Genomic DNA, 16,364 nt, shown 5'->3' on the forward strand with positions numbered 1-16,364 from the left:
AAACGTGAAGAAAATGACCCTTTAATTGGACAGCCTAATCTTGTGAATAATTGGCTTTCACTTATCTGCAACACAGTCTTCTATCTGTAAAACAACACTCATATCACACAGAGGGACTATGATGAGACAGCGTACATTGGTTGCTATTTGCAGACTTCTCAAAAATCACAGAGAATAGAGATATATTACAAGGAATGTAGTCTAACTGTGCAGCTACTGTATAGTAAGAGATGTTAGACTGTGCTGAACAAAGCAGAGCTAACAAATGACTGATTAGATAATGAGACACAAGCCTATTCTTTGTTTTAAGCGAGGGAAAGACTTGAAAAAGAAACAATAACAACTTAAGGTAAGATTGCATTGTATGTCTATCCAAGAAGAAAAACAAGCAGTGCTTGCACATGAGCTTTGGCATTTCCCAGTCTGCTACCAAGCAGCTTTTTCTCATAGATTTAATTCTATCCATTTTGAGAATACTTCCCCAGTGACAAGATAATGTATTTTTCCACAACAATGTTGTTTTGTTAAGAATATCTATCAGCTTTTAAACAAACTAATTAAAGCCAACTATTAAAGATACATACAGTTGCCCTGGCAAGCAAGGAACTCATGCACTAGAGTGGTCTGCAGATACTCCCACCAACTCCTCCTTTTCTTCATCTTACACACCCTGGGCAGTAAGAGACAGATCTGACACACTGGTAGCATAAGATCCAACTCATTGATGTCATCTGCTAGAGCATTCACCTTGGTCACCTATACTTATTGCAACCATTACATGCTTCAAGTCATGGCAACACTGCTATTAGTCCTTAGTACTGAAAGCATGAAGTTAGGTTAGGTATGTCAACACACCCTTTTCTAGAATATAAACATAAAATTTGCAGTGTAGGATAGGATATAAAGTCTTTTTTTGATGCAATGAAGCATATATAACTTACAAAAAGGCTTTCTACAATACTCCTCCATTAAATGCTGAGCACTTAGTAAATTACCTTTTAGACGGCCTGTAACTCACACAAGTGTAAAAAATGTTTGATCTCTGAAAGATAGCTGTCACTTGTAATTATGCCTTATATGAATAATAAGAGCTCTTTAGAAGTCCACGACTCCTCTGTACGTGTAAAATTAAACAGGCTGTGCAATCTAAGAAAAAATACACTGGTGAATAATTAAATTCAGACTCATATGATACTAGTTCATATGCTAGAAATACCTGAGTACATACACTCACAGAGGGAAAAAAAGTTGATATTTTTGTTATTACTACCAATTACGGTCAGGGATTATTGCTCTGACACTAGCCATTGATAGAGAGAACATAAGAGGCCCTACTTCTGTCTCCTCAACTTTCCACCCTCTCACTCACTCATTTCTAACCGAAATTTTTAGAGTACAAGAGGAGACAATAAGGGGAAACTAGGGTTATCAATAGGGACTGGAGAATTCCAAAATCTTAATACTGTAGTCAACAAGCTGTAGACCACAGCACTCAACACCCACCAACTGAATGTCTGTGGGTCAAGCAGAGAAACGTATCTGTTACAGTACAAACAAATAGAGTGGCTTAAAGGAGTGAATTTAGAATACCTACACAATCCTACAGTAAAAGCTTACAGTTCTTTCCTTATGTTCTAGATGAACATGAATGGGTGGTAGGAAGGAGATTTTAATATGATGCAGTCAACAGGATCTCTGAGAAAAGATCTCTTGCTGGAATACAACAAAGAAAGCTGCTGAAGAAAAGAATGAAATGTTAAGTATTTCTTCCAGCATAATTATGTCTTGTACTAATAGAAATCTCTCCCACAGAACTCCACATAATTTCATCTACAAAGATCTGTTTTCTCTTCATTTTTAGAATGTGATGTCTCTGTCAGTTGAGCAGATAATTATTCCAGTAAGCAGAACTGCATGATTTCAACTTCATTTTGTTTAATTTTTCACCCCCATGTTCCCGATTTTCCCATTTTATCTTGATTTCAGGAAGACTACACTTTCTCAAACTTTTCCTTTTATTGCATTTTGTGCAATTCACTATGTGGAATTACAGCCTCAGATTTGAATGTCTTGAAGTAAAATAGGTAAGAAACTACAATATACTGTAACTGGATTTGTCACTGCTATCTCAAATGGGGTGAGAGGGATAAAGAAGTGTGTATTAGCCTGACAATGTTCCAGATCCAGTTCAACATGAAGTATTACTTGATATGAAATCTGGAAGAGGGAAAAAGAAATTCAATACTCAAGTGGCAGATACAAAGCAATGGTCGACATTGCTTCTTTCTTTTGTGTTATCACACAGGTTACCTGAAAATGTAAGTAAAAGCATGTCTGGATTTTGTAGGTAGGCCCAACATGGAAACTGTTGTTATGCAAATCTGTAATTCCTTAGGAAGGGCAGCTGAGAAGATACAAGTAATTGCAACACAGAGCTTCAAACTAAAAAAAATCAGCTAGACATAATGCTAAGATACAATATTTTCATGTAATTCAAGCTTAAGAAACTAGAAACTAACCTGTAAACTTGTGAAGTGTCAGACACAGAGCTACAAATGCTTGAAAATTATTTCACCAACAACTGATTTTTCTATAACAACATGTTAATTACGTGTGTTACTTACCCAAGTAATAGGAGTTTGGGTAAAAAACTTTTCCAGCCAATAAATTACTGTTTAAATGAAGATAAGATGAAAAACACCAATTATCAAAACATGCAACTAGCGTTTTCACCAGAGAACAAAAGGACGAATACTTGTTGAACCAGGACCCTGAGCAAAGGAAATCTTCTGTGTTTGATACACTGCTTTTCAAGCTATGAACCAAAAAAAGGCATTTGGATAACAAAATGAAAATTGGTATACATTTTTCTTTCTTTACACCTCTATAAATCCTGCCTGTTTTCTACAGCAATGTACAGTGCAACAGTGTAAAAAGAAAAGCCTAAAATCAAGCCAACTAACTACTCAACCTTATTTTGGATGCCCTAAAAATATTCATTCACAGGAAGAAGCAGACAGGTGCCTACTGTGATTATTTAAAATTAGATACCTACCTGTCATTGCTTTCATAGATGCTTTTGAGACATATGCTGCTTAGAAGCATTTGAAAATCCTTTTGTGCATCAGTTTGCTGGTTAAATGACACAACTTTGTTTTATACACACTTCTACGTCAGACGTCATTTTGTCAGACTGCCACTCTGCTGCCATCTGCCACACAGCAGCAAAATGTAATGGTATGCTGTCGGGAAGGTTTCACCTTTACTGCCATACCACCAACATCTGCCTCTCACGTTGTGGGCCAACATAATAAAATAGGAGGCATTACTTTCGGAGCAGTCCTTATACACACCTCACCACCTTGTTTTACATGTTTTGCAATCATGTGGGCTCACTTTATGTTCTGAAATAAGAACATAAAGTTTGCATAATGCTAAACAGCAAAATCGCATGATACTCCAATTTAAAACATGCTGTTTCCAGTAAGTATACTTAAAGGCTTTATTATAATTCACAGAATTAGAATCTCACAATTCATTATACTTATATTTATTGTTGGTCTAAAACAATGTATTACCTAATTTTCACATTAGCATTTCAATATTCCTTGAAGAAAAATTCTGTAAAAGACAAGATTTCTCAAATCTGTATTAAAAAAATATTTAGAGTTGTGGTTTTGTTTTTATTTATTTTTTAATGATTAACAAAAGGGGCAAAATCAGATAGCTATATTACTCCCACCTATGTTTTTTTCTTCTGTTCTTGGCTTAATCTCAATTAAGATCTCTGAGAGCTTAAAAACAGACTAACAGCCTACTGTAAACATGCTTGATATTAGTCATTTCTCTTTCTTAATTATTTCTGATTATTATTTACTTAAATCTGTAATCTGAATTGCTTTTGTCCACATTATTTGTTTAAATTCCAGCGTCTAACAAGCTCTATTTTTGAAAATTCATTAATAATTTCTAGCAGACACAAGCTACAGATCCATGGAATCTCACTCAACTCACTCAAGAAGTATAGAAGACTCTTGGTCTACCTTCTTTCTGGCATTCATAGTTTTGTAATTTGGGAAAAATTTCTTGAGAGACTGAAAAAAAAAATAATGCTTAGACAAAACTAACCTTACATTTACAAGTTCTCCCTTTAAATGGAAATGAATATTCAAAGAAAAGATAAAAGTGCAAGTTAATTCTCCTAAATTATCGTTGAAACAGCTGAACATCTGGGTTGAAAATCTACTAAGACCTTCAGCAATCCTCAGCTGACATGCAAATTTCTGAGTAAAAGCAATAACAAAGTAAGAGCAAAAAGAAAGAAAGCATGGATTTTATTTTTTATTTTAAAAAATCTGCTCATAGTTCATTAGCATGCATAATCACTATATTTTTTATATCATATACTTTCCTAATATAGTGGCTGATTACATTACTAATTAAACAAGTTGAATTTATCTAATTATATCTAAGTTGAAATATTTATAAAATTATATGTGAGCTAAAATATCATCTGAAGAGTATGCTCATTAGTCTTCAATTACAGGAAATATAATTAAATTAACATGTACAGACTCGGTTAGTCCATGTTAGGCTACACTGCCCAAGTCTAAGACACTTAAACTACACTGTGTCAATAGAAAAGAAAAAGAAATCTATGTACTTATATTCTGGTCAAATCCTATGTATTATAGAATCATCTCCTTTCAACCATACCTTTCAATTAGGTATTCTCAGATTTCTTGTTGCCATATTGCCACTACAAATCTCTATTCTCTATATTTTGACCACATAAGAATGTATGCTAAAATTCATTTTAATTCAAAGTACTATTTATTTCAGCCTGAAATATTAGGTTGCAAATGCTGTCACTAAAGGAAATTCCTTTATAAAATTCCATAATGGTTCATTATTATTTTTCATCCTGTCCAGGATGTCTTGTTCTACAGGTGGCAGTTAATTGTCTAGAACACAGCAGCTTGCATCTCCATTTGAACTGAAGGAGATATTTCTTACATAGAGCCACACAAAACTGTACCTAAATCTTTCTACTTCTTGTTGTCATTACTTCATTTATAAAATAAGCAAAGTTTTCCATGTTCTAACTTTATCAAATATACTACTTAGAATTAGCACACAAAGCCGTAAGTCATGATCCAAATGAAGAGACAGAGCAGCAAGTGTTTCTAAGCCAACACACTCTCCCAATGAGTCCATGGTGATCTATGAATTTTTCCATTCTTTCCTTTGATGCAGAGGATACACTACTGACATTCGGACATATTCTTCAGATCCCCATCTCTCAGTTCCATGTGTTCTGTTTCATCAGTGTTCAGATCGGTTCTTTGATTTTTTAAAGTTATTTTACTCTCATATTTTCCTTCTGATTTACTTGGGGTTTCACCCAAGAGTGCATTTGTTTGTTAAGAAATACTTGGTTTCACTTGGATCAAGATTAATGTACGAAAACAAACAAGGGAACAGAAATGTAGGTTCATGCCTGCAATATTTCATGGCGTGCTTCTCAAAATCACAAATACAAAAACAGTGATCCTTAAAAGAAGATGCTATTGCTGATACTATACTTCACTGAGATAGACTAAATTGGTAGGACCAGGTCTTTTCTCTGAGAACATGACTAGTTGACAGCACTGCTGGTCTAAATTTTACTTATGCTGTCTGATGTTATTACTTAACACAGAGTTATTTCAGTTCCTTGCTAAGTGTCAGAATGACCTACATGAAGAGTGTGTGTAATTATTTTTGATAGAAGCTGAACACTTTGTTCTGTTTCATTGCTAAATTTAATTAGAAGTTCTAGTAAATTTTAATTTGAATAATTCCACTTTCTCCAGTCATTTTCACTTTTCAGTTCTGCAGCTTTTCGAATGCTTACTGTTCAGATAATTGTCAGAGAAAAATTAATACAGCTAAGTTAGCATAACTTCTTTTGTGCCTTACACATTGCTATGAGACTATTCTTAGAGGGAAAAACAGAATTAATTTTTTAAAAAAATAAAGACTGCTCAGAAAAGTGGAATAAATTGCAGCCAATCAACACTTATTGGACCTCTATAAGACACGGATTTTTTAATGATTCTATTCTGAATCTACAAGATAGTATTTGGAAAATAACACCATTTAAACCCTAAACTTATTTATTTCTGTAACACGTAGCAAAATGATAAATGTCTTTGTTGATACAATCTCTTCCATTTCATTGCATATTTGGAGCATCTGCATGATCTCAGAGGACAATTTCCACCAGTGATAACAGTGAAAGAGAAGCCAGGTTTTGGATGGCCGTGCAGATTTCTACAAGCAAGCAGGTTCTTGTTCATCACTAGCAAAAATGCACAGTAACTGGTGGTGACTACACTGAAAGATGCATTTCGTAGCGGAGAAGTTACTCTATCAAATGGTGTTCTTGTGCTTTTTGCATCTGTTGTGGTTTCCATGGAAACAAATAGGAGGTTACCTTTCTGGAGAGACCTACATATCCTCTACTACATGGGCACACAGTTTGAGATCTTCTTTCAAAGAATTATTGCTGTAATACTGAAACGATTTCACTGGGCCGAGACCTACGATGGTTTTCTGATTTGTCATTTGTGACTTTCAATCTCATTTACTTTAATCCCATTCTTATCACAGATTGCCTGCTATTAATGCTCAAAATTTGTGCCCTAGGTTGACACCATCTTGCTTGATCCTCAGTGCCCTGAAGTACTTCTTCCTTTCCCTTAAAAAAAAGAAAAAAGTCCCAAGATCACAAAAATCCTCTAATCCCACCCAATTACCTCTGCAGTTACAATTCTATATCCTTCTCTCCACTGAATCTAAGCCCAGTAATGAGCTGCTGCTTGGTAAATTGGAGACAATCCTCTCTTTCCATTCCCTTCTTGTAACTGACACAATTCACCACTGCCATCTCCACTCCTTTTTCAGGTGCATAGATGTTTCAAACGGCCATATGAACACTATTCACTGTATCTTAATGCTCCAGATCCATCCTTCCACTGGTCTGCTTTCCAAACTGTTATCTGCTCCACACCATCACCACACCAGTGTAACAACACCAAGGGCAATTCCTACGTTCAGCCTCTATTCATTTATTTCTGTATGATGTATAGACACTCTTGGAATTAGGTCTTGGAGCAAAATTAATCTGCTTATTTCAGCTGTAATTCCAATTACACCATTTTGAATACTATTTTCCAAAGATGAACTGCTGCTGGTTAAAAGCTGCTCAGGATGTCTCCAATGCAATCTAGCAGATTCAGAAATCTGACCTATCATCTAATCTTCCCTTTAAGTGATCTGCTTATTCTTGTTTTAATGGCGGTCCTTTTTGTCAGTTTACACAGAAATGTAAAAATTTAGATTTTCATGAATGATTTCTGAATCTGAGCTCCTTCTGTATTCATTATTTGTATCAGTACACTGCTGAATATATATGAAATATATGAAATATGAAAAATATTTAACACTGACAGAGGTTTCACTTTCCCCTGGCAACTTATTCTACTCTTTTACTAATTTGTGTTTAGACTCTAGATTGTTTCTGTAGTAAACACAATATTGTTTTTAAAAATAACTTAAAGGCATTACATAGATCAACGCTTAAGATGTTTTTTTTTCAGTCCATAAAGCAGTATTTTATTTTTTTTAACTGAACTATCTATGTTTATGTACACTGTAATGTATGTGCAGTAGATGGTTTTATATTAAACTAACATAGTACACTGGAAGTGAAAAAAGGGACCCAAGTTCCATTACTGGCAGTATAAACACGTCATCCTCATCTAAGAAATGCTGAGCTACTCAGAACTTCAGAACACTGAATGTTCTATTAAGTATTTTGTCATCTAATGTGTCATCTAAGGTATCATCTCAATTTCCTACAGCTTTAGCAGCTATTTATTTTGAATGCAGTTGATAAGAAGATATCAGTTAATATATAATTTGGGATTTTTAGTACATCAGCCTATTTGGAAAAATTGACCAAATAAAGTGAGCAAACCCTTGTGGCACTTCTCTGACTGACTTTTTAAAATATCATATCCTATCACTTCTGGTTCCAAATGAAACTTCAAGAATTACTGGTAAAATGCACTGATTACAAAGACTGGAAAACCACACAATCTCCATCTGATTTGTCTGCATTAGTCTTTCTTTTTAAACATTTAAATAATAAACATGGAGCTTCGAGCATTTCTGTGAAAATCAGTCTAATCTGATTCAATTTTACTTCATACATCAATCAGACAATATCTTGCTGACCAGTAGTAAATCATATTCAAGAAATTGTCTTTTTTTTCTCTCTCTTTCCAGCTGCAAGTCTGTGGGCCAGTATGCTATAAAGAGATTTATTTCAGATTACATTATATTGTTTCTAAGGATAGCAGGCGAACCTGAAAACTTATTTCTTTTGGCTGTGTTTCATTTAAGTCTACAGCTGAGTAACAATGCAGGTAAGAAATAACTGGTGGATTAGATTAACTCAATTTAAAAAGGTTTGCAAATATTACTTCAACTTACCATAACAAATTAGATCAGTCACTAAAATATCTGATCACTCCTAAGATAACGTTCTGATCACAGAAGATAACTGGGAGTGATCTGAATAAAATATTCATAGACACATAATTGACAAAGAGTACCTATGGCTTTAGAATAATTGTTTCTGGAGTAGGAAGGAATTTTCAGTAGTGCAGGCATGTGTCCTGAAAACTCAGGAAAAGCTAACAAATAAATCAATCGATTTAACGTTCCTAACAGGGTAATGATTAAAGTAAAAGCAAGGATTTAAAATGTTGATACTTGTTACGTTCTCTCCAAACAAGCTCTTGTACCTGACACATAGCTTAGACGTGCACACCAAGTAAAGTCTTAAACACATCTGAAGTCAATACAAACAGCACTGATTTAAAAAAATAATAAAAAATGGGATGTTCTTAGAATTTAGGCTTATGAAAAACAACAAGCAAACAAATAAGCATTAAGTACAGAAACTTGCACAGAGTAAGGAACCAGTACCAAACTCCTTCTTTTGCAGACCATCTGTTTCTCATCCACTTTTGCCCCTCTAAAGACAGAGGGATCATAATTTGAGAGACTGAAGTATTTGAATAAAACATCCACAACTGTCAAGTTAAGGATTCATATCCTTATATCCATATCCTTTTGCTTGCTCTTCTGTATCTTTTCTATCTTAGTCTGAGAAGGAAGTTTAGATTCATTATTTTTGTTAAATAACATTTTTTTATGCTACTTATACCCACAGCATTGTCATCAATGTTATGAAGTGTTCATATAAAGGAGAGAAAATATTTCATAAAAAATTCATTGTGAATATGAAAACAACTGAAGCAAATTGTTGACAGGAGAACTAGAACTGACTGCCAAGATGATTCTATAATAAAATCATAGGGAAACTAGCATATTAAATGAAATCACTTACGTGATATTTTCCTTTCAAAATACTCAAATCATTGCTCACAGATCTTTTTTAAAGATCAGTTTTGTTACAGTGGGGCTATGTGCAGATCACCCTTAGCCTAAGAAATGTAGCTTCAGCCTATTATTCTGATGTGTGATCTTTGTTTTTTTCCTTGTGGTATTTTCCAAAGTCCTGCTTATGATATACCACAACATCAGTGAATTGCATCTCAGTCATCACCTCATCCACAGATACACAATGAGCTTCATTCAGTGCATGAATAGGGAAATTCAGAATTTAAACTAGACTAAGGAAACTTAAAACACACATATTCTTTAAAAGCTATTAACCACAAGCTGTGTATTAATGCCACCCTGGCAAGAAAACTGTTGGGTCTCTTTATGCTGAATTTCTTCGCACATAATAATTAATGTTCCCTTTGATAACTCAACATTTTAGCATAGAAGTTTTATTTCAATATTCCTGTAGTGTTAATAATTAGTATTTCCTAAGTGCTCTTTTTCCTCTATATTGACTACTGGTGAATAACTGTGGTCTGAGAGCAAGGAAAACCTTAATACACCCTGTTAAAAATCAGTGTGAAACACAGCAACCTTACCTGACCTTGGATAAGCTCAATTTAGAAGTTAACCTTACTTTCTACAGTGCCTACTCATTTTAGTCTCTTTTTTTCATTCCAAAGCAACAAACAAACAAACAAACAAACAAGAAACATTCATGAAATATCCATAGTTGTATAATTTTATAAAATTATTTGCATGGGTTTGTCCTGAAAAGGGAGATTATATGAACATAGTGTCCCCCTCAGGTAACTGCAAGCTGCTGGCTGACTTACCATTTACTGACTTATTTTCAGAAAATGCATTGCACACTTTGACATGGTCACTGACAGATGCATACTAAGCAAAAGAAAACTGCTATATAAACTCCTGCTGGAGCTTGATGACACAATGAAAATAAACATTGCTTGGAGTAAAGCATTCATATTTACATCAATTTTAAAAATGACTGCTCTTGAAATAACCTTGCAGAGACCTCTATTTTGATGCAACTCCACCACTGAATTTCAAAACATAACATCACTGGAAAAAACCATATAATCTTTATAGTAATACATAACTGTGGTCATTAACTTTTTAATTTTTTTAGTTCAGGCATTCCCCTGCTGTAAATTTAGACTCTACCATTATGAGGTAGTGAAATACGAAAGGAAAAAATGCACTCTGATGCCACGTTGCCTTTGTCTGACATCCATTCAATGGGCACAAAGATCGAATAATATGTACTATTAGAATGATTGTAGCTCTGACAATGCACTGGAAGGGAAGCAGAGTACCTCTACTTATTCCATTCTTTCCCCACCATTCTGTTTACGCAACACATCCTCACCTTATCTTTAGTACATTAATTGATGTAAAAATGTCTGCAACTCATCATTATTTATAGACTTTCGTATATCTCCCTCAGAACAGACACAGAGAAGCCATAAGGGTCACTTTTCACTCACAGGACTGTTCACAATGCAACATTAATGAAGTTATCTGATTCTAAATAGATCAATTATTCCTGATTAGTTTTTTCCACATTTCCAGAAAAAAAAAAGAATTAATTTTGAGATCTTCTGCTAGCGTAACAGAATTTGTTCACACATGGTTTAACAATATGAGATACTGCACATCTCAGAATAATTCATTATGGGCAATAGATTGATTCTAAAAATGAGTACAGGTTGATTCACAGCTACAGAGACAATTTCTGTGCAAAAATACAGAACTATTGGCTTCTCTTCTTCCTCCTCTACAATAAATACAGCTAGAGAGCTCATTCTTCAATTAAGAAAAATGGGGGCATCCAAGCTTCTCTTTTCATGCTCACATGGTTGCTTTTTTTTTTTTATCCTTCCCCCCCCCCTTTTTTTCTTCTTCTTTTTTTTTTTTTTTTTACTTTATGATGACTGCTCTTATGATTTTTAAAATTAGTTTTACAGCTTAATTTGTGAGAAAAAACTCCTTCCTTTACAATACTTCTTTTTGTGATCAGCAACTGCTTGTGCCTCAGCATGGTGGTCAGAGAAAGGTTACAAAGAATTGCTTTGTTCCTTCCTCCAGACAATCTGCCAGCTCCCAAAGGCAAGGACAAGGAAACCCACGACATTACGATAACTAAAGCCTGCTTTCATTCTTGTCTTGTGTTCTCCTCAAAGACAGCAACAGTTCCTCCAGGGTCTTCTGTGAGACAGAAAATTGATGACGTACAAAACTACCCAATAAACAGGAAAAACAGTTGTGATGCTTGTGTTATGTTGGGAAGATAGTAGGGAGAGACTGATAGATAAAGTTGACAATACTTAAAAACAAGAACACTTATGTTTCAATATTATTTATCCCAAATTACTTATCCTGTGTACTTAAATTAGAAAATCACAGGGACTGCCTTGTTTTTTATAGCTATGTAAAGGTAAGACTTGGCACTTCACATGATTCAGCAAAAGAAATGGTAAAAATATAATCTGATGTCTAGTTGCAAGATGCAAGCAAATTTCAAGCTCTTGACAAAGCACAGGAAATTACTGTGAATAAGAACATTTTCAAATACTTAAATTAAACCTCTAACTCGTATTGATTCTGAAGAGCCAGAATGTTAGCTAAGCCAGAGAAGGTGTCCAAAATTCACTGGGCTTCAGATACCTGGTGTTGAGAGTTAGAATTTTTAGTTAAAATTAAGAGTCATGTGCACTGTCCTCTAAGCATTACAGAATATAATAATTATAAATATTTTCTAATATGAAGTTCAGGATAAAAGCACCAGAATTATCAAGGTGGAGAAAATATTAGTTATAGTCCAATTATTTTTTTTTTTCTACTGAAAGTTTCAAGGAAGATGCTAAAACAATCCATTTGTTTTCGGCATTTTGAAGTCTCCCAGTTTCCTGGTGACATCTGTAAGTTTGAGCTGAGCACTGTACAAAAGCAGGCTCGTGGCTTTTTGAACTTCAATGCAACCAAAATCTTTTCTCTACAAAAAACAAGTTAGACTGACAATAGCATTTTTGTTTTATTTTATTTATTATTTATTATTATTATTCTGTCTCCAAATAAGTATGACAGAAAACTTAAAATACACGAAGTGCTGATGCAAGAAGCGACGACAGCCAACAATTATTTAAATTACTACTTTTTTTCCTCTGCATATTTTATATCTATGCCTTTGGGCTTGAATATGAAGCATCCTGTCAGTGGTCAACAGGAATATCTGATTTATGAGGTTTACCTGGCCCCAGACTGAGGACACACAAGACTTTTCTTCCTCTTTAAAAACCATCCCTTGCTGTCTGTAGCAAATACATTTCCGTGGAGCTCTGCTACATTGCAGAGCACTGCTGCACTGTGCTCCCTTGGGTACTGCTGTTCCGTGCTGCCACCATTTTGATTTTTTGTCTTAAGATGTGCTAGTGTTGCTGTAGGTTGCAGTGAGGAATATATTTAAAACAAAAATAAATGTAGATTTGTGTAACTATACAGTATTTTACTTTCCAAGAGCTGGAATTGAAGTGAACATTGAAAGTATAATTCAGTTCCGTATTTAATTCTTACCTGAGAAGAATATGTGTGACCATCTGATCCACAAACAGGATTGGTATAAACTACTGGACACTGCTTGCAGTTTGATGAAATGGGACCACCCCTCCACTGTTTATGGCCTAAACCAGCCTCTTTCATACTGTAAGTAAACAAAAAGTATGTAATTCTGATAAGCAGTAGTAAAAATAGAACATAATCAGGGTATTTTAATGAGCCTTTACAAACAGTAAGCCACACATTATTTCAGCCATTAAGTAAAGTGCTGGCAGTCTTTACTCTTCGCTACATGCTTGTTTGCTATCATACCATATTCACTGTAACTATACTTGATACCTGCATGTAATTTCTAAGACATCATGGTAAAAAAAGATAATTAAGATGATGCTTGACTTGTGTTGCATTTGCTTATTTTTTTCTTATTAAATAGTATGAAGAGAGCTATTACTATATCTAGAGTTTAAAGAGTTAGCATTTAAATATCATTAGATGTTGCTGTACGAAATTCAATAGAAACAAATGGTCCTTCAGAGTACTGTTTAGCTTACTTTGACAACTGTCCTTCACAGACTGCATTTCTCAGAATTCAGATTCACCATCAAAGATAGAATTTGAAGTTAAATAGAGGCAGCTTGCTGGCACACAGATTTGAACTGCATGTGTTTGTATATATATGCTTGCATGCATGCATCCAACCATATGCAAACATACACAACCAGATTTTAACACAGACAAAAAGCTATACTGGCCAGATTAAAGACTGAAATATGAACTAAGTTTTGACACTTCCTCAAAATACTCTCCCAGCCTTCAGTAGCTCGTATCATACAGCCACTCTCCGAGAAAAATGTTTTCTTCTGGTTGCTCTGAATTAATAGTTATTTCATGATGTTTCCATATGCTTTTTGCACCTGTGAAAGCATATAACAACCACTCTGTCCTGAAACAGTTGTTTTATGAGAGCTGCCTAATTCACAGACTGACCTACAATATGCCTTATACACTAATGGCTTCCATATAAATAAGAAAATAGAACAATAATTATTTTCATTGTGTTTCCTGCTTGGAATCTTAGTCAAAAATCTAAAAATGTTTATACTTAGGACTCAGCAATAACTTACCAGGATACAACAAAGCAGTTAAGTGTTCACACTCAAAAAATTCAAATTAAATCTTTAATGGAGCAGAACTCTTTCAGTTTAGTTCACCTACAGATCATCAGCAACTGTTCTGGTAATTAGTCATGAACTACCTCTGGAGAAGAACTTGTCAAGAGCAATAAAATGAAATGAAATGAGAAAAAAAAAAACAACTTGTCCTCTGTTTTTATGATGCGCAGAGTAAACGTAAGCAAATAGCTTGATGGTAGACTGGTAATGATAAAAAACAAAACGTCATTTGTTGGTTACGCTGATGTTTTTATGCTGTCCTTAATTATGTCTGTAAACACAGTCTTTAAGAAGAAAAGGATCGGGTAATTTACATATACATGTTTACATTCAGATTTTGTAGTGACTATATTCTGAGCTGAGTCAATTACATGTAGCATAATGAATGGTAAAAATCTGTATGGAAGCACAAGAAATGGAGAGAACTCAAAGACTTACCGCTAATTAATAACAATTAACGATACCTTCTGCTGGATTGCTCTGTTTGAAGGCTAAATACACACCATTTCATTTCAATTAAAGAAAGGTACAGTTGAACAGTACTTTTCACAGAATGGCCAGGTTTGGAAGGGACCTCAAGGATCATGAATCTCCAACCCCCTGCCACATGCAGGGCCACCAACCTCCACATTTAATACCAGACCAGTTAATACTAGACCAGGCTGCCCAGTTATGTATAACTTTTGGTTTTATATACATATATATAATATGTGGCAATAATCTCTTATTACTGTGGCTCCTCTCACTTGATTTCAAGAATCCATGTGAGCTCCAGCCTAATGAGATGGCTGCATCTTTCTCTTACTGTTTTTTCTGTAAATTACAAATTTCCAGAAGTGTCTCAGAAACCTGAGATAACTGACAGGGTTAGGGAGTCCTGGCTATCAACCCATTGTAATTTCTGTTCATCTGAGTCAAGGTAACTGTAAAACACTGCATAAATCAATTGCAAAAACTCCAGACATCAACAGAAAGAATTCTGATGTAAGTAAAAACCAGAAATTGGAAACAGGACTTCTGAGCTACGCAGAGGCTGCTGTTGTGTATGGTTTCTCAAGACCAGTAGAGATGACAGATTCTTAGCTTATCTGTCCTCACAATTATATCTATGCCCTCAGTGGAGTTTACAGAACAAATAAAGATGGGAATGGGGTGGGAGGAAGGCATGCCCAAACTGAGGAAAAGGGATGAGTAAAGTCATCATAAGGAAGAAAAGTGTATGATGTATCAGAAAGGCTCACAACAGTCCTTAGACACCAGAGCAAGCAGAGAAAACAAATCACAATTCTATGAAGACAAGCAGAGTGGTGAGAACAACATAGAAAGATCACCTTTTCTCAACCAGCCTCAGACTCAAGCTTTTAAATGCAAGCTATCCCAGGCTATTCATTCAAGGCTGAAAAGTCAAGTTTCCTCTTCTACAAACAGTTCTCCTGAGACCTTCAGCAAATCACTCTCAAGATCTTAGTTTCCATGGAACTAGTATAACTTCCCTATAGAACAGAAGTACCTGTGTTTTCCAAACTCTAGATAAACGATTTAATGATAAACCATAAATCATCTTAGTCCGGAGATTCTGAGTCATGCAAATGCTTTAGACAGACATATGTTTAAAAGCCTTAGTAAGAAAAAAGGTTCTATATTATAGCTGCTCAACTATCAGACCGTCAGTCGATGTCCTGGCAAGGAAATAAGAAAGTCAGCACAAAATACTTTGAATACCAGTTATGGTATTCAAAACACTTCATAAAATCTATCAGTATTGACTTAAAGTTACATATCCTAATGTTTAATTTCTCCCTTATTTATCAAGTTTGCTCCCCTTGACTACTTGTTAGTGCTTTTACAGGTGTTTTCTTTTGTGTGAGGTTTTTTTTCTCCCACCTAGGCAATGACCATACATACAAACTGCTTACATGGAAATAATTAAGAAATGATTATAATGATAAAAATCATCCCGAATTATAAAGTACTGTTGTATGAATATGATATAAGGATACAGGAAAACAGCTTGAAGATAACATAAGAAATTTCAGTTATAACCTAACTATGCATTTAAAGCAATACATTTTCATACTTTAAAATGTTAGAGGAAAATAATCAGTAAACAAATCAGTTATGTCACTATAAAAAACTCTTCCTTCTTCTTTGTAC

The 16,364-nt window shown here is 34.6% G+C and overlaps 1 protein-coding gene across 3 annotated transcripts in view; it reads right to left on the reverse strand.

Moving 5' to 3' along the window:
- SPOCK3 (SPARC (osteonectin), cwcv and kazal like domains proteoglycan 3) overlaps window positions 1–16,364 on the reverse strand; it is a 153,133-nt gene that overhangs the window by 48,682 nt on the left and 88,087 nt on the right. For 2 of the 3 annotated variants that reach the window (XM_031613840.2, XM_090138489.1), the window contains one exon: window positions 13,057–13,183. The exons of the other annotated variant lie outside the window; for it this stretch is intronic. In XM_031613840.2, coding sequence (XP_031469700.1) covers window positions 13,057–13,183 — 127 coding nt within the window. The remainder of the gene's footprint in view (window positions 1–13,056; window positions 13,184–16,364) is intronic. 3 annotated transcript variants of the gene reach the window in all.

Source organism: Phasianus colchicus, chromosome 4 (assembly GCF_987193195.1).
Source record: "Phasianus colchicus chromosome 4, bPhaCol1.hap1.1, whole genome shotgun sequence".
Lineage (NCBI taxonomy): Eukaryota > Metazoa > Chordata > Aves > Galliformes > Phasianidae > Phasianus > Phasianus colchicus.